Genomic DNA, 26651 nt, shown 5'->3' on the forward strand with positions numbered 1-26651 from the left:
TTCCAAAGAAATGCCACCCCACACCATTACTGACCCACTGCCAAACAGGTCATACTGAAGGATGTTGCAGGCAGCAGATCGCTTTCCATGGCATCCCCAGACTCTGTCATGTCTGTTACATGTGCTCAATGTGATCCTGCTTTCATCTGTGAAAAGCACAGGGTGCCAATGGCGAATTTGCTAATACTGGTGTTCTGTGACAAATGCCAATCGTCCTGCATGGTGTTGGGCTGTGAGCACAACCCCCATCTGTGGACGTCGGGGACTCAGACCATCCTCATTGAGTCAGTTTCTAACCGTTTGTGCAGACACATGCACATTTATGGCCTGCTGGAGGCCATTTTGCAGGGCTCTAACAGTGCTTCTCCTGTTCCTCCTTGTACAAAGGCTGAGGTAGCGGTCCTGCTGCTGAGTTTTTGCCCTCCTATATCCCCCTCCACGTCTCCTGGTGTACTAGCCTGTCTCCTTGTAGCGCCTCCAGCCTCTGGACACTACAATGACAGACATAGCAAACCTTTTTGACATAGCTTGCATTCATGTGCCATCCTGGATAAGCTGCACTACCTGAGCCACTTGTGTGGGTTGCAGAGTCCGTCTCGTGCTACCAGGAGTGTGAAAGCAGAACCAACATTCAAAAGTGACCAAAACATCAGCCAGAAAGCATTGGTACTGAGATGTGGTCTGTGGTCCCCACCTGCAGAACCACTCCTTTATTGAGTGTGGCTTGATAATTGCCAATAATTTCCATCTGTTGTCTATTCCATTTGCTCAATAGCATGTGAAATTGATTGTCAAACAGTGTTGCTTCCTAAGTGGACAGTTTGCTTTTACAGAAGTTTGATTTACTTGGATTTATATTCTGTTGTTTAAGTGTTCCCTTTATTTTTTGAGCAGTGTACATATATATATATATATATATATATATATATATATTTTGCCTAAAATACAAAGGAAATGTGTATGTGTCTTTAACTTTAGCCCTTTTAGAGATAATTTCATCTTCAACTTTCTTAACTATTCACAATTACAGTAATTTTGACCAGGGGTGCCCAAACTTTTACATGCCCTTGTATATGCGTACAGGGTTGCCACTAGGTATTTCGGGGCCCCATACTTGCAAAATTGTTGGGCCCCCTGGAGACTCCGCCCCGGCTTCACCCCGGCTCCGCCTCCACCCTTCAAACCTTCTACAGTTCCACTGCTCACTCTTGGAAAAACTCAACTTCTCCACCACATCCTCATCAATCAGATATCAACAGTAGTGTTGAGCGATACCTTCCGATATCAAGAAGTATCGGTATTGGATTGGATCGGCCGATATCCAAAAAATATCGGATATCGCCGATACCGATACCCGATACCAATGCAAGTCAATGGGAAACAAATATCGGAATGTAAATAAGCCCTTTCTGTCCTTCTACATCCTGTTCCGGAGGGGGGAAGAGTGTGGGCAGTGCGTGGGCGGACACTGTGCGTGTCTGTGTTGGCAGGCGGGGTCTGTGCGGGACTGCCGGGGATCTGTATGGGCATCTCAGTGGTCTGTGTGGCCTGCTGGGGCTCTGTGTGTGCCTGCCGGGGCTCTGTGCGTGCCTGCTTTGGCTCTGTGCATGCCTGCCGGGGCTCTGTGCGGCCTCTGCCGGGGCTCTGTGCGGCCTGCTGGAGCTCTGTGTGGGCTTGCCGGGGCTCTGTGCGGGCTTGCCGGGGCTCTGTGAAGGCTTGCTGGGGCTCTATGAGGCCTGCTGGGGCTCAGTGAGGCCTGCCGGGGCTCTGTGCGGGCTGCCGGGGGTCTGTGCAGGCATCGTCCGATGGGACTACAAGTCCCATCGGACGATGCCTGCAACAGTGACAGTGATTGACACATTAGCCAATGATGGGACAGTAGTAGTCCCACCATCCAGCTAATGTGTTGAATGTAAAAAAGCAAGCAAAAAAAAACCATACAAACTACATACATTACATTCATACATTACATACAATACATACATACAGACATACAGTACATATAACATAGAGTACATACTCACCATTACTTGTCATTTTGATCCCCGAAGCCAGTGTCACCTGTAAAAAATATTAAAATAACAAACAACCAATATACTCCCTGTCTGCAGAAATCCACGAGTGTCCCACGACGATCTCCCGTGGAGAACGGCAGCATTAGCTGATGAGACCACTCTCCAGGGGCTCCAGGAACACAATGACGGGAGGAAGGTATCCTTCCGCACTGTATTCCTCCACCGCTGTAAAAAAAATAGTCCCTAGTCTCACTTTTGGCATTGCTGTGTGAGAAATTTTCCCACGCAGCAATTGCCATAAAGTGAGACTTTTTCCTAAGGTAACCTCTCAGTGATGCACTGCAGGAGCCATTGTCTCCTGTCAGTGTGTCTCTGAGGGTCCTATAGAGCAGTGACATCACCCGATGTCACTGTTCTATATGGGAGATCGTCATGGGACACTCGTGGATTTCTGCAGACAGGGAGTATATTGGTTGTTTGTTATTTTAATCTTTTTTTACAGATGACACTGGCTTCGGGGAACAAAGTGACAAGTAATGGTGAGTATGTACTCTATGTTATATGTACTGTATGTCTGTATGTATGTATTGTATGTAATGTATGAATGTAAGGTATTTAGTATGTATTTTTTTTCTTTTTTTTACATTCAACACATTAGCCGGATGATGGGACTACTACTGTCCCATCATTGGCTAATGTGTCAATCACTGTCACTGTTGCAGGCATCGTCCGATGGGACTACAAGTCCCATCGGATGATGCCTGGACAGACCCCCGGCAGCCCGATCAGAGCCCCGGCAGGCCTCACAGAGCCCCGGCAGGCACTCATGAGCCCCGGCAGATCGCACCGAGCCCCAGCAGGCACGCACAGAGCCCCCATGTTCACGCACAGACCCCGTCCACACACACACATGCAGTCTCCGTCCATGCACCGCCCACACTCCATTATAGTGCATCATTGCACTGTGGAAACTTCCGATTCCGGTATCCGATATCGCAAAAATATCGGAACTCAGTATCGGAATTCCGATACAGTGAATATCGGCCAATACCCGATATTTGCAGTATCGGAATGCTCACCACTAATCAATAGTTCTCTTCAAACACCAGATCACATAAACAGCCAGCAGCTTTTGTTCTGGCCAAAATAATTTTTAAGCCGCCACCATGACACGGTAGACTCTTTTGGCCGGACCCTACTCTACTCTAACCTATTAAATATAAATATATTTTTATGTATTTTTCATTAAGGGAATGAGTCACATGCATTTTTTTAAATGACCATTAATACAACATACAAGGGAGAAATACCATCAGACCATGACCATTCCACATATTGCCACCACATAGTGACCTATAATATCACATACAAGGAACAAATACCACCACACCAGTTTACAGGGAATACAGTAATACAGTGATCACTGGTGACATTATACACAGGAGCTCTGTATATAGTGTACAGGTAATACAGTGATCACCAGTAACATCATACAAAGGACTTCTGTATACAGTGTCAGTGTACAGATAATATAGTCATCACTGGTGACATTATACACAGGAGCTCTGTACAGAGTATACAGTGTATAGTGTCAGTGTACAAGTAACACACTGACTCATCAGTGACGTCTGTAGCTGAAGTTTTTCATCTTTGCTTTTCTTTTTCATGCAGCACAGACCACCATCACTTCTTCCAGCCAGGACTGATCTCTGCGTAAAATAACACAGTTACCTAGAGCACAGCTTCCAGAGCACATTTCATTCTTTTTCCCTTTCTTCTACACTACACATTTGAATACAGATATGCAACCCACCATTCCAAATATATATTACAATATGCCACTGAGACCTTCTAGCTATACATAGCCACTTTCCCAACCTAATAAATATGTAAATTAATTAGCCCCTGTACTCTTTTCCCCAATTCATTACCAGTCACTGCATACTCAACGCACCCCACTACGTACCTCCCACTCCCCCGACTCATTATATTTACATGCCCCATCCGCCCCAATTCATTGTCATGTCTTCTCTCTCCCACCCTCTATTTGTTATCAACAGCTCTTTCCTTAAATTCAACAAATCATTTACTCCCCCACCCTCAAAATTCATTGCTCTCCCCGCTCCTCACCTTCAATTCAATTGCTGTCCCTCTTCCCTCACTCTCAATTCAGCATTTGCAGTCTCCCGTCCCCTCCCCCACTTCATCATGCGCAGTCTCCTTTACCTCCACTTCTTCATGTTCAGTCCCCTTTACCCCATGTTATCCTTTGCAGTTCCATTTAACCCCCACATTATGTGCAGTGCCCCTTTAACCGCCCACATCATGTGCAGTCCCCCTTTAATCCCCCACATCATCATTTGCAGTCCCCCTTTAACCCCCTCTCCACATCATCATGTGCAGTCCCCCTCCCCTTACTCTTTCCCCCCATGTCATCCATTGCAGTTCCTGCTCCTCCCCTCACCCATTTAATTCATTTTATAAAGAAAACAAAATAGTTTTGCATACTTACCTCACAGTCACTCCGCAGCAGCGCGGCTCTGCCTCCAGCATCTGGTACATGTCAGCGGCATGTACGCGATGATGTCATCGCATACGTGTCGTCACCCGACAGTGAATACACAGAAGATGGAGGGAGCAGGAGCTGTGCAGCCGTCAAGGTAAGACAGCCGTGTACAGCTCCAGGAAAGCTCCCAGGCCCCAGCGCCGACATGTGCGCCGCAGCGTGCACCACTTTGCTGCACAATGGGGCCAAATGAAAAGTAGCACATAAGCTGGGCCCCGGACCTGCAGGCCCCTCTGTGTACTGCTGTTCACCGGGCCTCATGCAGCAGTAAGGGCAGGAAATCACTGAGCATTTCCTCCTAGGGTTTAGCATTAAATATATGTAATAAGTATACGTTCACAGCCAAGAACAACACATAATAATGAAAAATATCATGCATCAACAGCATATTCAAATCAACATATTTCCTGCACAGACTAGCTTTAGATTAATATACATGTTCAAAGACCTGTGAATGCTAAACCTTGACCCAACGTGTTAAACATTAGGGGGAATTTGGATTTATTGTCCTTGGTGGCTATTCCTAAGGCCACATTCTCATGTTCAGTATTTTACCTCAGTATTTGTAGGCCACAACTAGGTGTGGAGCAATCAGAGGAAAAGTATAATAGAAACACGTCACCACTTCTGTATTTATCACCCACTCCTGGTTTTGGCTTACAGATACTGAGGTAAAAAACTCACCACATACTCAACGTGTGGACATGGCTTTAGTTGCAGACTCATCTGCCACCCGTACGGTATTTCCCGATTTCCCGGAAACTGCACACTTACTTAATGGTGTGTCTAAAGTATTGTAATATGAAGTAATACAAGGGATATAAAAAAACTACCAATATCATTAACTACGGTACCAGTTCACAAAATTGACTTGGTTTGGTCACTTACTATGGCACTCAGGACTCTGCAGATATGTAAAGGGTCATTACGCTTCCTTACATCCTCCTGTGGATTTCTTTTGAAGCTTAAAGTTGAATCCAAAAGAACAAAAGCTATATAGAGAATATTGTCCTGAAACTAAATAGAGAAATAACAAAAGAGAGATTAATGCAGTAGAATTAGCATCATATCGTACAGTAAGCTGAAGGGTGGCTTTTAGTGATGAGCGAGTATACCCATTGCTCGGGTTTTCCCGAGCACGCTCAGGTTGTCTCCAAGTATATGTGAATGCTCGGAGATTTCGTTTTTGTTGAGGCAGCTGCATGATTTGCAGCTTCTTGACAGCTTGAATACATGTGGGGATTCCCTAGCAACTAGGCAACCCCCACATGTACTCAGGCTGGCTAGCGGACGTAAATCATGCAGCTGCGTCAACAAAAACTAAATCTCCAAACACTCGCAAATACCTGGAGACCACCCGAGCGTGCTTGGGAAAACCCGAGCAAAGAGTTTACTCGCTCATCACTAGTGGCTTTACAAAACTGCAATTTCAATGGTTTATTCTATAATGTTTTAGAAAACAGCTAGAAAAAGGATCTGTCAATCAACGAAATTTGTGTTGTCGCGAATTTGCTCTTGGTCTGCAGAACTGCTGATTCAAAATGTAGAAGAATCTGGTACCTGGGATGCCTGATGAGGCCTAATGGCGCAATTGCCATAGTGTCTGATGGGCCCTAATCTTCTGTTCTTAATGGGAGTATCCAGACTTTCAAAATTGATGGCCTTTTGCAATCTGGTTTGCCAAACGTCCATCAATTTACCAGTCTTGAAAAACCTGATGCTTTTTTCTGTTGCCCATAGCATCATGCAGAAAAAAGCACTGTCTGTAAATCTTTTTAATTTTCCCCTAGTTTGTACTGCATGTGTGTAAAATGCTGCCATGAGCAGTACAAGCAGAAGAATGACCAGAACTGCACAAATTACCTGGGACTGCTGGAAATGTCCAGGTCTTCTTGGGCTTCAAGCATATGCAGGTGGACATGAATGATAAGCATGCCTAATGTTCCCGGCCAGACCTGTTTCCTGCCTCTTCACTACCTGTTCCACACCTGCTTGGAACAGCCTCTGAGCAGTCAGTGAATCTGACACTTCTTCCTTCTGAGAAGTTTGACGGCTGATTTACCAATGTTCACATTGGCAAGCACATCAATCCTCACCAAATTTAGTCCCGTACCATCTCCTCTACTGAGGCGGCTTTAATGGAGAAGCACTGCACTGGCTCATTCAGAAGAAGTAGCTGCAGTGTGAAGGATGCCCGATAACTGCTACATCTGAATATGCCATGAAAAAATTGCATTGGTTCTCCAATTTAAAATATATATATATTTGAGTGTACGATTATGTGTGTGTTTATAATATAATTACATACAGTATATATTGTGGTATGGCGACTAGTCATGTGGTTAATGGGCGGCGGTATGTATCGAGGTGGTGACCCTATGATGGAAGCTTGAGCTTGTTTTCTCAGCAGATCTACTGCTGAGATTTTACTATACATTGGGAAGGCTTCCAGGTGACTTGGAGAGATGGGTGGGTCCAGTTACCTACATACCCCACCCAAGGGAGTGTGTCCAGCAACCCAAGATGGAGTTGTGTTTGTGCCCAGGCGGCAGTGCTGGCTAGTATGAGCCAGAGTGAGATGTGATGGAAGGATGCCTATGAGAGTAGGAGGTATCCAGGCACCTGTGCTTACATCTCTGACACTTAACGGACAATAAGACATATCAGGCATACCGGGACTCAGCGAGGACCATGGCTTCTATGAGGCGGAATGGATGCTGGACAGTGCACCGGATGCTGTATGTTACCACATTCCTGATGCTGTGTACGAGTAAATTGAGTGCACTTTTAACCCTGAGTGTCCCGGGTATATTCCTCAATGACCAGCCAAGTGAGTACTCCACGACCATTCGAGGGTGAATAAATACCACAATTGGTGCTAGACTGTGGGCATCAGTCCAGGAGGTACCTGGGAGAACTACAGCAGGAGTTTGCTCTGGATCGGCTGGTCCACGAACTCCGGGCTGCTTGCTGTGGATCGGCGGCTTCACGAAATCTGAAGAGTGGAACGTTGCGGAGCTGTGTAGAGCTGTGCAGAGCAGTGCGGAGCTGTGTAGAAAGGTGCAGAGCCATGCGGAGCCATCCAGAGCCTGGAAGAGCGGTGCAGATCCTTGTGCAGATCCTCGTTGTGCAGATCCTTGTCGAGCTGGACAGAGCCTTGCAGAGCAGTGCGGAGCCTCGATGTGAGGAACTGCTGGGGGAGGATAGACTGCCGTGCACCGGCAGGGAGGGGCCCGAGAGGACATGGGACATGTAGAGTCCACGGCATGCACTCCAAGGAGTAATGGTTTCCGAAAAGGAGGTGGTGACCCAAACAGGGATGGTTGCCCAGAAAGGGGTGGAATCCCAAAAGGGGGCAGTGACCCAAGAGGGGGTGGAGTCCCCAAAGGGGGCAGTGACACAAATAGGGATCGTGGTCAAAAAAGGGGCAGCGGCGAATGCGCCGAAGGACTGTTGCTGGGAACAACGTTCGAACAGCGCAGTCCGGGATTATGCACTGACTATCCATCTGACAAGATATCACAGAGATGTTCTGAGAAGTCAATGGAGAAAGTGTGACTGGACTTTTAGATGGCTGGACCATCATTGTAAATACATCATTGTAAATACACACCTGTACTTTGTATCTCCCCCACCTCATTGTAGTTTGTAAGCTCTCACGAGCAGGGTCGTCTTATTTTGTCTTATTTTGCTTTATTACTGTATTGTTAACATTGTTACTTATGACTGTTGTGTTTGAAACTGTTAAACTGTAAAGCGCTGCGGAATATGTTGGCGCTATATAAATAAAGATTATTATTATTATTATTATTATTTAGACTCATGGAGCTCGGTGACCCTGGCCACACTCCCATTCTTTCTGATTCCTGGAAGGAAGATGGAAGTCCACTGCATCCATAGGATCGCTAGGGATTACCCGGTGTCCAGGGTGATCATTGAGACACCAACAGTTAGCAACAGCCATGACATTCCTGTTGTCCTGGATTTGCCATAACCTATTATAATAGGCAGGGACTTTAAATTGTTTTTGGGACTTGTGGGAGGAGAGTGGAGTATCTAATTGCCCAGAAGAGATCTGGAACAACCCTAATGGAGCCCCACCACAGCAAGCAGCTGAAGGGGTTCCTGTTACTGTGACGTATAAAGAGGAGATAGCGACTCCTAAAGTCGATAGTCCAGATTTAGGGGTGACCAGAAGAAAATGTGGGTTAGACCAACTTGGGGACCAACAGGGTGACCACTGGAGTTGGGGTAGCTCCAGAAAAGGGGTCTGACACCTGGTTAAGTGGGGACTTGTTGCTCCAGGAGGACAGGGTGTGTGGTGGTGACTCCAAGTCAGACTGTGACTCTGACTCAAGGAAATGAGAGTGCGGTAAGCTGGACCCGAGTGAAAATGGCAAGTCTTCCCCTCGTCACCGTGGACACGGCAGCTACAGAAGGACAGGGTGAGGTGTAAACAAGTTAATGTCCTAGATAACGAGGTCACATTGCCGCTGGCAAACCCCAGCAAACAGGTAGTCGATGATGTGCTGAAAGTAAAACTGGCACATTGTGATAATGGAGATCTATTAGCAAAGGTCGCAGTAGGGGAAGAAGTCCCAGAGAGCGTGGGTGGGGGAAAAACACACAAAGGCTACAGGGGGCAGACTTGTAGTTCATTCACCTCTGCGGTGGGGGAAAAGGACAACTGCGTCAACACTCTGGAAAGGGAAGGGAACTGCATTGAGGCGTGTGACAATAGGACAGTAGGCGAAGAGAACTCCAGAGAACCCGAGGCTGGGGAAACAGAGTCTGGGAACGAAGACAGGGAGTCTTCAGAGAGCCCAGCAAAGTCCCTAGAGGCAGTCGAAGGTAATGGAGGGAAGACTCAAAAGAAAGCTGAAACTGCTGATGAAGGAACAGGTAGAACTCTGAAGCAGCAGAGAGTGCGTAGGCAAGCTGCCCCATCTTAAAATATAATCAAAGAGTTTATGGTGCAACACCTGCTAGCAAAAGGGAACAGGATCATGAAATAGAGATGTTTAAGGAGACAGTAAGAGACTATGTCGAGCGAGAAAAGGTCCTGAGGCAATTGGTTGAACACAGAGTGGATGAGCTGGAGAAGGAAGTCTCTGAGCACAGAGATCATCTGTTAATGTGTTACACCGTGAACAAGGCCATATTGGAAGATATGGAGGTGCTCAGAGAACCGCTAAGGGGACTTCTACAGAAGGAAAAGGTGGTCGCAGAGGTACAGAGGCAGTGCCAGAGTGGAAAGAAGGCAGAGCTGCAAATGCCCAATGTTTGTGATGCCACCTCTGGTATTCTGTCAGGGTGACTGACGCTGCTTAGGGGTCCGCTGGGGTGATGTTATGGCAGCTAAATGGTATACCTTCCCACAGGTGAAGTATGTCCCCAGGGCTTCCCAGTGTATAGATGGTGGATGGTGTGAGGCGCAGTAAATAATGAGGACACAAGGTTGCAGTCTCCTTACCTTTTACTGAAGGCTTCAGCATCCACAGTCCAGAGCACAGATCACAGGGCTGGCAGAGTCCGGCCGGTTTGGAGGCAAATCCAGAGTCCCCTTATCCACGTGGAAATCAGTAGCCTTCCTCTAGTGCCTGGGTGTTGTAGTACCTTATTGCTGAGCCTCTCATAAGGTCCTCACAACTGTTGTAGATGTTCTAGATGTTATGTCTCTCTCTGTCCCCCAGATGGATAGGACAAACCCGTATGACTGTTGGCTTGATGCTTTTTACAGGGACTCTAGCACGCCCCGGCCCTTGAGAGTTGCCACCGTGCCTCCTGGGTATGGGACAGATCAGTAACTTGCAATTAGCTGTCCTGCCAGTCTCTGGAGCAAGGCATAAAGGACTGTTGCTCCCTCGGTGTTCCGGCTACCGGATCCTGTGCCTCAGAAGGAGGCAGACTGTGAAGGGCAGAACTCCTTCTGGTTTTCTCTCCTTTTGCTAAGACTTCTTCTCACTCCCTACAATACAGTTCTCTGTTCTTGTCCTTCCTTGGGAACTGCCACACGTGGGGCAGGCGCAGCTCCGTGACCTTCTGTCTTGGCCTCTGACAGGATCCCACCCCTGACAGGGACCAACTACCTGAGCGTAGCTCAGATAGCAGCTGCCTGAGCAAAGCTCAGATCGCTTTTGCCTCTCTTCCTTTCCAGGCCACCAGTTTTACCTAATTATGAATAGTGCCCTAATAAATAGGAGCATAGCTCACCCTGGTGGACTGGAGTATGAAATGTGTTGTGTGTTGGTGTCACCTGGTAAAGTGATCTCCTTTATTGCCTCCAAACGTAACACCACTCCCCCCTAGAGGAGAATGATATTACTGCAATGACCTGGACCATGGGGCGCTGCAGAGCTCCAGTACCTAAATCCTAAAAATCGATGGCAAAGCAAGGCGAAACGCTACTGGTTTGATGATGGCCAAAATCTTATTTGAACCGATGAACCTGTGACCCAATTTCGAAGAAGGAACATTCAACTTAATATTCCTTTGGAAAAACCATACCAAATCACCAACACACAGGTCCAGACCCAACAAATATCTCTGATCAGACATACTCTTATATTTTAATGTCGTAGTTCTTCTCAGCGGACAACAGTTTCTATGAAACGTAAGCATACGGATGCCAGTTATATGGATATGCCCCCTGTGCTATGTTACTGGTGCTAGTGAAAAGGGCCTCCAGCCTGTCTGGGTTGTGAGCGAGTGTAGTGCCATGCCAGTGCCTTCCTGGGTCCATATGGGCAGGGGGTGTCTGGATAAAACTGTGCCAAGCTGAAATTATGTGTCCCTAGGGGGTGCGGAACGTCACGTTGGTGCAAGCAAGGAGATGTCATACATAATCGTGACATCAGGTGGTGTGGTTCATCAAAGGAGGCTTTGTTGGGATCACACTGTGTATGAGCGACTGTGTGGGATATCATACTGCATACAGAGGGGCAGTGAAGGGGTAAATATATAGGGACTGTGAGGACCATCATACTGTATATAGGGGGCTGTAAGGACCATCATACTATGTGTGGGGCACTGTGAGAATAATCATACCATGTGTGGGTTCTATGAGGATAATCATATTGTGTGTGGGGTGCTGTAAGGACCATCATATCATGTGTGGCAGGCTGTGAGGTTCATTACACTGAGTTTAGGGAAGGTTTTGAGGACCATTATACTGTTTTTCGTGGGCTATGAGGTTCAACATTCTGTATGAGAGGCTGTGGGGGGAGTCTGTGTATGGAGGGCTGTGGAGACCATCAAGCATGTGTTGGGGGCTGTGAGTAATATTATAATGTGTGTGAGGGGCTGTGATATCTATCATACTGTATGGAGAGCTGTGGGGACATCCTACTGTGTGGGGGCTGTAGGAACATCATACAGTGTGCATGGGCGTTAGAAACATCATACTGTGTGGAGGGCGGTGGGGACATCAAAGACATCATACTGTGTAGGGAGCTGTTGATCAAGGTACGAGGGCTGCATAATAGAAGCATATAATTTGAAAACTTTATAAAAAAAAAGCAGTAAATTACAAGGTTTTGATTATCAGTTAGTGGTAAGAATACACATTTGAATAAGACCTATCTTATCATGTACTAGCAGTAGTAGCCAGTCAGCAGACTTAATTATGCTCAGTATGAAGTAATACAATTAGTTTGGCTCTCCGAAACAGTCTCACATGTGGTCCTTCAGGAAAATTAACTGCCGCCCCTGATCTAAAGCAAAACCACAACTTGCTCAATTGCCTTTTTACCCTGTAGTCACTCACTGCTATTTACCTGCCCATAGTTCCAGGGGGCTGCAAATGGATTTGAGGGTTCACCAACGCAAATAAGGCCAAACTCTTGCAAAACATATTCATCTCTCTCAGCTTGATTTGCTAGATACACACTGTCACCTGAAAGATAATAAAGATTGAGTGTCATCATTACAACAAGCCGAACCTGTTTTTATATTTACGTGCAATGTATTTGTCAGGGAGTTTGCAAAAGTACAAAAGCCATGACAAATGTTTTCAACACTGAGTCATACATCCTGATGGACAGCAGATATTATGATCACGTGAAAGTATATATTCCTGCTTTAATTACTGTACAGGTATGGAGATTGAAGCCAACCCTCACTGGCAAATGAGCACAGTATTGCAATGGGTGAGTACAAAGTATGACACACCAACTGGAATCTGAACTGTAATTTAAGTGTAAATGTGCTTCTCTTATGTCTCTAAATTAATCAGCATTGCTGTCAAACAATGTTGACAAACCATATATATTATCTGGTACTTTGTCATGCAGTTGGATGTTTAATTTGTCTTAAATGTAATGGTAAAAGATGATGGTTGTTAACAAGGAGAAATGCAGACAATGTCCTTCTACAGTACAATGTACTTCAATTAAGTGGTACAACTGACCCAAGGTCAACAGGGCAGTCTAAAACCAAGTTTGAGTCAACCATGAAGGAGTCTCTTTAAAACAGGTGGCACCAGATACCCAGTTTCCTTGTGACTGAAGGTCCACACACTCTACCAGTCATGATGGAAGTGACATGATAATGTGTGGAATCATAAAGGGTAAAGGGAACCTGTCAGCAGGATTGTGCACAGTAACCTGCAGACAGTGGCAGGTCTGCTCCATTGTACTGATTACAATGACACCTTGGGTGATGAAATCTGTCTTGTGGTTGTCGTTTAATCTTTATTTTCAGTTTCTTCATGTGGTGCTCTGATTAGGTATTCATAATGCAGACTGCTGGCAGGTCACTGATGCCTCAGTGATCTGCCCCCTAGTTTGCATAATGAATACCTGTAAATACTGAAGAAAAAAAAAAAACGCTTCTGCAGGCAGGTGCCAGCATAATCGCATGTTTAGTGTTCAGTTAATAAGTACTCTTGATGTTATTGAGCAAGTATAAAAAAAAATTGAAAATGGCGTCCGCCGCGCCTGCGCAGTAGCAGTTATCTCTGAGAGCTGCTACTGAACAGGCACGGGCGGTGCCATCTTGGAGGAGGACATTTTTTTTTTCTTCTCCAGAAAGATGGGGCTGCTGGGGCCTGCACAATAGTAGCTGTCGAATCTCTATACACACCAATAGTTGGTACTGCGCATGTGCGGCAGGCACTATTTTCAATTTGTTTTTTTTTTACACTGAGGGATCAGTGACCTTTTAGCAGCCTGCATTATGAATACCTAATCAGGACACCACATGAAGATTTCCCCCCACAGCCCCAGCCCTGTGGCACGGGTTTATCATTAACACAAAACTGAATAATATTAGAAAATCAACCATCAGCACTCAGCTTGGAGGATGCACGCTCCAAAGTCCAAGGATCCAATCGGACCAAGTAATCACAAATAGAAAAGAAGAGCAGCATCCATACCGGGTGATAGAGATCCAAGAAACGATTTATTCTGCCATCAAAGGTTACAACGTTTCGGCCATGGTGGCCTTTGTCAAGTACACACAATCTCAGTAATGGCCATCTTTAAATAGTGTGGAGCCCACAAGGGCACCAATCACCATCAAGGGGCGGCCTTTATTAAATATACATAAACATAAAAAATTAGTGCATAAATCACTATCGACATCTAATCACAGACCCAATAATACCCCAATCACATAACCCATAACAGAAAATATATACAAAAACAGTACAAAAACATAGCATCCCTTCACAGGCCAATAGCTGTGTTCGTTGCTCCGTTGTCATGGTGAGGCTTCATCCAATCATATACATTTGATAGGGCAAACCCCTTCCTTGTCCAATCACCAAGCGTTAGAGAAAAGGGCGCAAAGTCTATGGCCCTCCAATGATAACCAACCTGCAGGAGAAAATCCACATGGCCATAGAACGCCGGCGCATGCGCACGAAGCACACCACATGGCCGATCATGTGACCGCCCCGTGGTGCCGCCCAGCGCGCACGCGCTAGAAATCACAGGCCAGGCGCCGGCGCCGGAGAGAGAAGGCACAGCGAACACCACATGGCCGACACCGGAGACAACACAGCGTATCAGCGCCAGGGTCTCCGGTCCGCCCACATGCGACACTGCGCCTGCGCTCCCAGGATAACCGCAAACATAGCCAAATTCATGGCAACTACATTTCCTGCTAACAAACAATGGTTACATAGCAATTCTGACAGACAAGGAACACAGGGAGGAAAAAAACACCCAAAAAGAAGGGAGAATTTACACAATGACAGCCTCCGTCTGTTCACAGGGTGCCAAATCACAGACTTATCTGTAAAAGAAGAAGGGAAAAAAGGGGGGGAAAAAAGGGGGGGGGAGGGGAAAAGGGATAAAAAGAGGAGAAGAAATATCAAAATTAATAAAATTTGCAAAAATTGCAAAAATAGCACACAATTAAAAATACACAGAGGGGAAACACATACCCTAAATGAGTACGGGGGAGCAAGAACATCATTAATTGAGATTAAATCTACAACCTACCTCATATATCAGATATCCATCTATTCAACTATGTTATTCAACTATGTCATGCAAATCTGTAGGTTATAATCTACATTAAGGCCTTTGGGCTGTAGCGTCTCTAATACTGAGATCCACCTCAACTCCTTCTGTTTCAATTTGAGTGTCCTGTCACCCCCTCTCCTCAGAGCAGGAACCCCATCAATGACTCTAAAACGCAGCTGATTGATGGAATGTCTACATTCACTAAAATGCTTTGGAATTGGTAAATCCTGTAAGTTTGTACGAATCGTACTCTTGTGCTTACTTATCCTTGTTCTTATTTCTCTCGTTGTTTCACCAACGTACATTAGTCCACATGGGCACACTATTAAATAGATAACAAATTTTGATGAACATGTGTACCGTTCGTTAATCATAAATTTTTTACCAGTACGAGGGTGACAAAAGCTGTCACCCTTAAGCATATTTCCACAGCAAGCACAATTGAGACAGGGAAAGTTACCCATCCGAGGAGGACAAAATGTCGCCTGGATGGTAACTTTGCCTGGCCCAATATCGGATTTCACCAAACGATCTCTCAAGTTACGCCCTCGTCTATACGACAATATAGGGCGTGGACTAAAATCTTGAATGTGGGGCAAACCCCTATGTAATATCCCCCAATGTTTATTGAGAATATTGGCAATACCATTACTGGCTGGACAACACGTAGAGACAAACGGCACTCGTTTTGGTTTATCCCTCATGTTATGTGTCTGTAGGTCATCATTAGTCAATCTGGTCGCCTTGTCCCTATAACCCAACACCTTCACCTTTGGATACCCTCTCTGAATAAATTTATTACACATTTCGTCAAGTCTTGTGTCACACATCTGTGTCAGTAACTATTCTTCGTACCCGAATCAGCTGGCTCCAAGGTAATGAGTCCATCATACGTCTTGGATGGTAGCTATCATAACACAAAAGACTGTTCCTGTCAGTCACTTTTGTAAATAAATCAGTCCAAAGTTTATCATCTTTTTTATAGACCAAAGTGTCCAAAAATTGTACCTGGTCAACCGAACAAGCACGTCCGGGCCTGGTGGCGCTACATCGATGACATTTTTTGTGTATGGGAAGGTAGCCACGAGTGCCTCCTGGACTTCTTGGTGGAACTTAATGGTATACACCCGGAGTTAAAATTCACAATGACTTGTTCGGTTGACCAGGTACAATTTTTGGACACTTTGGTCTATAAAAAAGATGATAAACTTTGGACTGATTTATTTACAAAAGTGACTGACAGGAACAGTCTTTTGTGTTATGATAGCTACCATCCAAGACGTATGATGGACTCATTACCTTGGAGCCAGCTGATTCGGGTACGAAGAATAGTTACTGACACAGAGATGTGTGACACAAGACTTGATGAAATGTGTAATAAATTTATTCAGAGAGGGTATCCAAAGGTGAAGGTGTTGGGTTATAGGGACAAGGCGACCAGATTGACTAATGATGACCTACAGACACATAACATGAGGGATAAACCAAAACGAGTGCCGTTTGTCTCTACGTATTGTCCAGCCAGTAATGGTATTGCCAATATTCCCAATAAACATTGGGGGATATTACATAGGGGTTTGCCCCACATTCAAGATTTTAGTCCACGCCCTATATTGTCGTATAGACGAGGGCGTAACTTGAGAGATCGTTTGGTGAAATCCGATATTGGGCCAGGCAAAGTTACCATCCAGGCGACATTTTGTCCTCCTCGGATGGGTAACTTTCCCTGTCTCAATTGTGCTTGCTGTGGAAATATGCTTAAGGGTGACAGCTTTTGTCACCCTCGTACTGGTAAAAAATTTATGATTAACGAACGGTACACATGTTCATCAAAATTTGTTATCTATTTAATAGTGTGCCCATGTGGACTAATGTACGTTGGTGAAACAACGAGAGAAATAAGAACAAGGATAAGTAAGCACAAGAGTACGATACGTACAAACTTACAGGATTTACCAATTCCAAAGCATTTTAGTGAATGTAGACATTCCATCAATCAGCTGCGTTTTAGAGTCATTGATGGGGTTCCTGCTCTGAGGAGAGGGGGTGACAGGACACTCAAATTGAAACAGAAGGAGTTGAGGTGGATCTCAGTATTAGAGACGCTACAGCCCAAAGGCCTTAATGTAGATTATAACCTACAGATTTGCATGACATAGTTGAATAACATAGTTGAATAGATGGATATCTGATATATGAGGTAGGTTGTAGATTTAATCTCAATTAATGATGTTCTTGCTCCCCCGTACTCATTTAGGGTATGTGTTTCCCCTCTGTGTATTTTTAATTGTGTGCTATTTTTGCAATTTTTGCAAATTTTATTAATTTTGATATTTCTTCTCCTCTTTTTATCCCTTTTCCCCTTCCCCCCCCTTTTTTCCCCCCCTTTTTTCCCTTCTTCTTTTACAGATAAGTCTGTGATTTGGCACCCTGGGAACAGACGGAGGCTGTCATTGTGTAAATTCTCCCTTCTTTTTGGGTGTTTTTTTCCTCCCTGTGTTCCTTGTCTGTCAGAATTGCTATGTAACCATTGTTTGTTAGCAGGGAATGTAGTTGCCATGGATTTGGCTATGTTTGCGGTTATCCTGGGAGCGCAGGCGCAGTGTCGCATGTGGGCGGACCGGAGACCCTGGCGCTGATACGCTGTGTTGTCTCCGGTGTCGGCCATGTGGTGTTCGCTGTGCCTTCTCTCTCCGGCGCCGGCGCCTGGCCTGTGATTTCTAGCGCGTGCGCGCTGGGCGGCACCACGGGGCGGTCACATGATCGGCCGTGTGGTGTGCTTCGTGCGCATGCGCCGGCGTTCTATGGCCATGTGGATTTTCTCCTGCAGGTTGGTTATCATTGGAGGGCCATAGACTTTGCGCCCTTTTCTCTAACGCTTGGTGATTGGACAAGGAAGGGGTTTGCCCTATCAAATGTATATGATTGGATGAAGCCTCACCATGACAACGGAGCAACGAACACAGCTATTGGCCTGTGAAGGGATGCTATGTTTTTGTACTGTTTTTGTATATATTTTCTGTTATGGGTTATGTGATTGGGGTATTATTGGGTCTGTGATTAGATGTCGATAGTGATTTATGCACTAATTTTTCATGTTTATGTATATTTAATAAAGGCCGCCCCTTGATGGTGATTGGTGCCCATGTGGGCTCCACACTATTTAAAGATGGCCATTACTGAGATTGTGTGTACTTGACAAAGGCCACCATGGCCGAAACGTTGTAACCTTTGATGGCAGAATAAATCGTTTCTTGGATCTCTATCACCCGGTATGGATGCTGCTCTTCTTTTCTATTTGTAACACAAAACTGAAAACGCAGATTAAAAAACAACCACAAGATGGATTTCATCAACCAAGGTATCATTTTAATTAGTATAATGGCACCGACCTGACGCTGTGTGTAGGTTACTGTGCACAATGTTGGAGGCATTATCTTCTTCTATTTAATATTTGAGGTTCATCTTCACCCTAGAATGTTCTCTATACTATTTCAGACTCCAAGAACCATATCATACCTGAAGCCCAGGGGTTGAAGATCAGCATAAACTCTCCAATGCGTCTATTTCCTCCATTAGTCCGCATATTAAGAACATAGCGCCCAATTACAGCATCATTTGGAGTATTAAAAGTCACTGTAATGGATGATGATGTAGTTCTGCTTCTTCGTGCTGCCCAGCTGGTCCCTGAAGAATCTGCAAAACTGTACTCAAGAAGAGAACTACCTGCAAAGTAAACATAAATAGATAGTTTTAGATTTCTTGGGTTTCTAAGCTATATAAAATCTTTGTCATGATTACCCCTATTGGTGTGTGTGGACACAATGATTGACAGTTCAGCCTTCCAATCTAAGGCTTGAGGGTGCTGAGCTGTCAGTATGGTGATGGAGAGCTCAGCTGTCCAGTTGTAGGCTGGGGCGTGCTGAGTCGTCAGAGTTGTGAGGGATAATCCAGCCACTCACTGAGGTCCGGGGCATGCGGGTTTCCTCCATGTGTCTCCTGCTATGAGTGAATATCTGGCCATTTAGCTTGCTCTCTGCCTCCAATTACTGCCAGTTGTAGGTTACCTCAAACAGTGTATGTTTGCTCTGTGCTCTGAGTTCTTATAGTCTGATCTTTGTTGCCCAACCTTGGATTTGCCTTTGAGCATCCATTTGCTTAGCCCCTTTGTCTTCATCCATTACAGTTTACATCGAGCTCTCTTGATATCTGACCCTGGACCTCTTGACTACCCTGACCCTGCCTCATTGATTGTCTAGTATTACAGTCTTGCAGTGAAATATACAGTATGTATGTATATGTATATATATATATATATATATATATATATATATATAGTGTATATATACTGAAGCAGTAGTTTTTCTACTTCTTAAAACCTTGAACATACAACTGTGCCTTTGAAGCGTCCCAATTTTTTAGTATTTCGTAATACTTAATACTGAAAACTTTTTTACATTCATTACCCTTTAGGAGCCAGGGCACATACCCACATGTCCATACGAAAAGAAAAAAAAGGAAAGAAAGAATTAATTTTTTTAACCCCTTCACATTGGGGCTAATTTGCATTTTTACATTTTTGTTTATTTCTACCCTTCTTCCGAGAGCCATAACTCTTATTTTCTTGTACACATTGACATATTGTTTTTTTGCGGTACGAGTTGTACTTTTGAATAGCATCATTCATTTTACCGCATACATAGTGTACTGGAAAATGGGAAACAAAATTGAGGCAACATTGTGAAAAAAAGACAATTCTAATATTGTTTTTTGGATTGTTTTTATGGTGTTCATTTTGTGGTAGCAGTGATTTTACAATATGATTCTGCTCATCAGTACAATCACAGTGACACCAAACAAGCACAGATTTTTCATTGCTTTAATGATGAAAAAAATCAGACGTTTGCAAAATACATTTTTTTCTCTTGTGTCGCCATTTTACGAGATCCGTAGCATTTTTATTTTTAAGTCGATGGGGCTGTCTGATGGTTTATTATTTGCGAAGTGAGACAAAGCATTTATTATTGTTATGTTTGGGTAGATGTTATGTTTTGATCACTTGTTACAGCATTTTTTTCGTGTGTAATTGCAGTGACCAGAAAAATGTAATTTTGTCATTCTTGAACTTTTTACATTTACAGTGTTTACGGGTTAATTATTTTTATATCTTGATAGATCATACATTATCTGAATATGGCAATACCAAATATGAGTTTTTTTAAAAAAAAATAATATCTTTATTTTCAGTGGAGGAAAAAGGGGGTGATTTGAACTGTTTCGTTTTGTTTTTTGTTTTTTTTTCATACTTTTATAAAAACTTTTTTTACTTTTCACTGTACCCTTAGGAGACTTGAAGCTGTGTATATCTAATTGCTTGTCTATATACAGCGATGCCACAACATTGCTGCATGTAGCAGATATCACGGTCTCATTTCATGTCCAGCCAGAGGCAGGGTTTCAAAGGAGCCCCATAATGACAAACACAAGGGTCTTCAGCAGACCTTCGGCTGTCATAGCAACCCATTGGTGACCCACAATCACATCATGGGTGCTCAGATGGGAGAATGGAATGATGTGCACACATGCTGCGCATCTTAAAACTTGGAATTCGCTAGTGTGCGTGGCTTTGCTCCATACCCTTGTATTGATCGACTTCAAGTGTATGAAGAGAGAGGCTGTGCCCACTGGCCGGGAGTATACTGCATACATACCCTCCGGTCCCTGGTCTGAAACCGGTGAATCCCTGCAGTGCATAGGTTTGTGGTTGGAGGATCCATAAGTCTGCACACAGAGTGACTACAGACTTATCTATGTTGACCAGACAATCCTTTTAAGAGTCTTCTCAATGATGTGCATGCACTCTAGAGTGCTAGTTATTCATGAGCTTCTGACTGGCAACTTTTTCCCAATGCACAATGAACACTGGTAGTCACTAGTGGGCATGGGAGCCTAACTCTTTTTTTTATAAAGAGCGCAAATATGCAAGTATATGCAAATATTCAGATAAATATGCAGAAAAGACATATAAAGCACACTCAAAATTCACTCCAAACAGTTGTAGCATTGAACCTGTTTATAAAATAACATTCTTACCTCCCGATGAAGTGGCAAGAGTAGCTACAAACTGCAGTCTATCGTCATCTTTTATAGGCCCACCGAAGGTCAGTGACACCTTGAATTCTTGACCTCTGCGTACAACAAGGTCATTGCCAATGTACGCACTACAATGGTGAGCGGATTTATTCTCATTTACAAGAAAGTCACAGTTGCTTAGTTGAAGAGCTGAAAGACAAAATATGACATTACATGTACAGTATGTCACAGAAGAATTCAGTGTAATGATTATCATTATTGTCAACCAATAATCAGTAAAATAAGTCTTGATACGGTTAGTCCTTACACTTTTTCATGTCTCAATGTTGGGTCTTTTTACTGTAAACCTGTTAAAAATCTTAGTCAAACCCACAACTTCTCTGACTAAACTTTGCACATTAATAACAGCTATACCATAAAGACGTCAATGTGGGATTCTTCATGTGTCAATAGTAGCAATTATATTGGATTAGTGTCCATGAGTATAACATAGTCAGAGTGTCATCATATGATTACTGTAGGGATTGGTGCAACCTTACTCTTCTTATATGTTTTCCAATAGGAGCCTTATAGTACAGCGTAGAATATCTCGTGGTATGAAGCCCCAAGAGAAACAACAAATTGGGAATGGGGCACTGCTACATAAGAACTCATTAGCGCAAATCAAACTATTTTCACAGGGGGCTGATGTATAGTAAAAATCTATTTTTTTATGCACTATTTTTTATGTACGCTCTTTATGGCTGGCAGATAGGACAAATGCACATTATTTATTTATCCTGTGATAGAATTATTCAGTCTGTATCGCATTTTTTGCTTGGTCTCTATGTATAATTTAGTAGGTAATCTGACATCTGTGATGGAAGTCATGACTTGCTGATGAATTGGTGTCTTTTATGGGGGACAAAGAAAGCAAAAATGTCTTAATTCCTATGTTAAAGCACACAATGATTATAATGTGCTGTCTAATATGGCTTATCAATTATTTTAATCTGTAGGTTGTAGTTTCATCACGTAGATTATATAAGCATATTGAAATCCTTGCAATTTCAGTATTACTGCTTTATTCCAATACATATATAATTTCTCCCCAAATAGAGTTAGCTTTTTTTGTAGTTTGGTGTTACATTGATTAGGTCGAGTGCGGCCATTTGTCCAAAGTGTCCCAGAAGCCATTTTTCAAAATGACAACATCAGGCCATCTAAAACACACACTTCATGTGTCCTAAACGAGCTATCATCGACTTCAGCATCTCTGACTTGTTTTCAATAGAGCACATCTGATTGGTCGGTAATTGCAAAGGGAGCTGCCAGCAGCGGACCTTGATGATTTGTCCAATTGCATCCAGCATGACAGAACATTCCTCAGGCAACTAATAATGACCTCACTCACAGCAGCCAAGACAACATGTATTTCTGGGCGTAGTGCTTATACTCGTTACTAAATAAATCAAAATGTTTTTAAAATCTTAATTTTAATTTTTCATCATTTATATATTCTTTACAGACATTATCATCACTGTCCCCGTTGGAACTCACAATCTAAATTCCCTATCAGTATAATTTTGGAGTGTGGGAAGAAACCTACATAAGCATGGGAAGAACATACAAACTCCTTCGAGATGTTGTCTTTGCTGGGATTTGAACAAAAGAACCCAACACTGCAAAACAACTGTGCTAACCACTGAGCCACCGTGCCTATGATTTCTATAATTCCATGACTTTTCGTTCTTGGTGTTACAATTTTATAGTTAAATAAATGTAGCTTTGATACAATCACTAAATATGAGCAGCACGGTGGCTCAGTGGTTAGCATTGCAGCAGTGGGGTCACATGTTCAAATCCCACCAAAGACAACATCTGCAAGGAGCTTGTTTGTTCTCCCTGTGGTTGCGTGGGTTTCCTCCCATACACTGAAGACATATTGATAGGGAATCTAGATTGTGAGTACCAAAGAGGACAGTACCAATAATGTATGTAACGTACTGTGGAATAAAGGCGCTATATAAGTTAGTAAAATAAATATGATGTTCTCAGTTTTGAGATACCAAGTAAAAAAGTGCCTCATTTTCGAAAGTATTTTCTGGATATGTTTCAGAAATCAATTGAATTATTTCTTCTCTAGAATCTGTGTTTTTGGAAACATTGCACAATCTGTTGGCTTCCACCAATAGTATTTCAAACAACAAATTAAAGTCATAGTCCTCACTAGACTTCTACTTGTGGATTGAACAACCTAAGATGGCCCATAATTTGATCAGCTTGCTTGGGAAGGTATTTTACTATAAAGTTCCTATAGGTCAGTTATATAGATGGCTTCTACATGTACTGGTGTTTGGATTGAGGGTTAGGCTGGTTTCACACTTGCGTTTTTATCTGCAGCGTTTGTACCGCAAAAAAACGCATGCGTTTTTTCCCCTATGTTTAACATTAAAAACGCATGTGTTTTTTTATACGCGTTTGGTCGCTTTTTTGAACGCATGCGTTTTTTTGCTGCATGCGTTCTTTTGCAAAAATGCAATATGTAGTAATTTTCAGAGGCTTTTTTTGACGCAAAAAAACGCATGCGTTCGTATGCATTTTTTGCGGCAAAAAATGCATTGGAGTCAATGGAAACGCATGCATTTTTAAGCACATGCGTTTGGTTGCGTTAAAAACGCATGCGTTTTTATAGAAAAAAAACAGAAAACACACTGATATGCCACCCCCCAACATAAAGGTGATAAGGGGATCCTAACCCTAACCCTAACCCTAAAGGGATCCTAACCCTAACCCTACCCCTAACCCTACCCCTAACCCTAACCCTAGGGATCCTAACCCTACCCCTAACCCTACCCCTAACCCTAACCCTAGGGATCCTAACCCTAACCCTACCCCTAACCCTAACCCTAGGGATCCTAACCCTAACCCTAAGGACGCTCCATTCATACTGTGGATTTATATTCTCTGTTATCATGATTGGGAACACTGAAACTGTGGATAGTGGTAGGTTGTAATTTTAATACAACACCTTCAAGGCAATTTATGGCACATACAGTGGGAAAAATAAGTATTTGATACACTGCCAATTTTGCAAGTTGTCCCACCTACAAAGAATGGAGAAGTCTGTAAAAAAATTTTTAGGTATACTTCAACTATTAGAGACAGAATCTAAAAAAATCATGAAAATCACATTGTATGATTTTTACAAAATTATTTTGCATTTTATTGCATGAAATAAGTATTTGATACAATAGAAAAACAGAACTTAATATTTTGTACAGACACCTTTGTGTGCAATTACAGAGGCCAGACGTTTCCTGTAGTTCTTGACCAAGGCTGCACACAGTGCAGCAGGGATTTTGGCCCATTGCCATATACAGATCTTCTCCAGATCTTTCAGGTTTCAGGTCTGTCGCTGGGCAACATTGAGTTTCAGTTCCCTCCAAAGATTTTCTATTGGGTTTAGGTCTGGAGAATGGCTAGGCCACCCAAGGAACTTGAAATGCTTCTTACAAAGCCACTCCTTAGTTTCCCTGCCTGTGTGTTTCAGGCCATTCTCATGCTGGAAGACCCAGCCACGACCCATCTTCAATGTTCTTACTGAGAGAAGAAGGTTGTTGACCAAAATCTCACGATACATGACCCCATCCATCCTCCCATTAATATGGTGCAGTCGTCATGTCCCCTTTGCAGCAAAGCACCCCCAAAGTATGATGTTTCTCCAACCATGCTTCACAGTTTGAATGGTTTTCTTGGGGTTGTACTCATACTTTTTCTTCCTCCAAACATGGCAAGTGAAATTGATATAAAAAAGTTATTTTTTTGGTCTCATCTTACCACATGACCTTATCTCATGCCTTCTCAGGATCATCCAGATGGTCACTGGTAAACTTCAAACGGGCTTGGACATGTACTGGCATGAACAGGGGGACCTTGCCTGCCCTGCAAGATTTTATTCCATGACAATATAGTGTGTTACTAATGGTAATGTTTGAGACTGTGGTCCCAGCTCTCTTCAGGTCATTGACCAGGCCCTCCCTTGTAGTTCTGGGCTGATTCCTGACCTTTCTCAGAATCATCATTACCCCATGAGGCAAGATCTTTCATGGAGCCCAAGACCAACTAAGATTGACAGTCATCTTGTGTTTCTTCCATTTTATAATTATTGCCCCAACAGTTGTTGCTTTCTCGCCAAGCTGCTTGCCTATTGTCCTGCTCTTGGGTCTCGGCCATGGAGAAGAGGTTGCAGTGTGATTGACTGAGTGTGTGGACAGGTGTCTTTTTTACAGGTAATGAGTTCAAACAGGTGACATTAATACAGTTAATGAGTGCAGAGTAGGAGGGCTTCTTAAAAAAATTTAACAGATCTGTGAGAGTTAGAATTTGTGCTGGTTGGTATGTGATCAAATATTTATTTCATGCAATAAAAAAATGTAATTATTTAAAAATCACAGTTGAAGTCTACCTATGATAAAAATGACAGATCTCTCCATTCTTCAGTCACTAAAATTAGTTATAAAGGATTGGATATCCTATAAGCTTAAAGAGAACCTGTCATGTACAAAAACGCTATTGACCGAAAGATTCCCGGCACCTGCACTGAGAAACCCGCTACTGGAAGGAAATTAACTTTATTCCTCCTGGCAGCATTCCGCTTTGTCATAGGGGTGTGGCCAACCCAGCTTCAGTCACCGCTCAGTATACAATGAGCAGTGGCTGCAACCATGCCCCCAGCACTGACTTATAGCCAACTCTAATGTCGGGGTTATGGTTACAGCTGCTGCACACTATGCACCGAGCAATGACTTATACCACCCCTGTGGCTGAAAGTCCAGAACTCTATTAACTTGCATATTAACCCAATATCTTCAGGTTAATAGCGTTTTGTTACATGACAGGCTCCCCTTAAGGCCACCATGATCTTTTGTAATGTTTTCTTGGTTGTTGTAAGATTAATGTGATCATGGGTCATAAATAATTGGACAATGGTCAGAAAAGCTGTAATCTGGCACCTATTCAAAAAAGTAAAAAAAAAATTATGTCTATCACAATATTAAATATGCTGTAGAACATGTGTCTCTAGTTCCGTTATCCAGTGTTATTAATATTGTGAAGGAAATAAAATATCTGCATTGGGTGTCGGATTGCAACTCTTTTGTCAATTTTCTATCATTTACTTGAGAAGACCAGCCTGGAGTTTTCCAAGCATCATTGGATGGAGGATATACTGCATTTCTCTACGTTGTCAGTGCAGTGAGCTGAATGTTCACATTACTTTGGACAGGCCTAAATAACTGGACACTTTACATGAAAAGCTTAATTATGGCTCTTGAATATATAGTGATCTGGATAAACCTCCCTTTATGGTCTATATGCTATTTTGCCTTTTTTTACTTTTTCTTATCAGAAATGCATGTAGACTATGACATGCAGGCACTGTGATTTATGTATAACGTGTGGTAGGCATGTGGGCTGGTTGAGGTCACAAATCACGTGTTCAAAGGTGGCAGAGCACAACATTTCTTT

General features: G+C 43.4%; 1 protein-coding gene across 2 annotated transcripts in view; it reads right to left on the minus strand.

The window, feature by feature from the left end:
* LOC138665084 (protein-glutamine gamma-glutamyltransferase E-like) overlaps positions 1-26651 on the minus strand; it is a 173896-nt gene that overhangs the window by 140991 nt on the left and 6254 nt on the right. For both annotated transcript variants that reach the window (XM_069752257.1, XM_069752256.1), the window contains exons 2-5: positions 21144-21332; positions 18570-18776; positions 12357-12475; positions 5470-5598 (exon numbers count right to left, since the gene is read on the minus strand). In XM_069752257.1, the coding sequence (XP_069608358.1) occupies positions 5470-5598; positions 12357-12475; positions 18570-18776; positions 21144-21332 (644 nt within the window). The remainder of the gene's footprint in view (positions 1-5469; positions 5599-12356; positions 12476-18569; positions 18777-21143; positions 21333-26651) is intronic.

This window comes from Ranitomeya imitator, chromosome 2, assembly GCF_032444005.1.
Source record: "Ranitomeya imitator isolate aRanImi1 chromosome 2, aRanImi1.pri, whole genome shotgun sequence".
Classification (NCBI taxonomy): domain Eukaryota; kingdom Metazoa; phylum Chordata; class Amphibia; order Anura; family Dendrobatidae; genus Ranitomeya; species Ranitomeya imitator.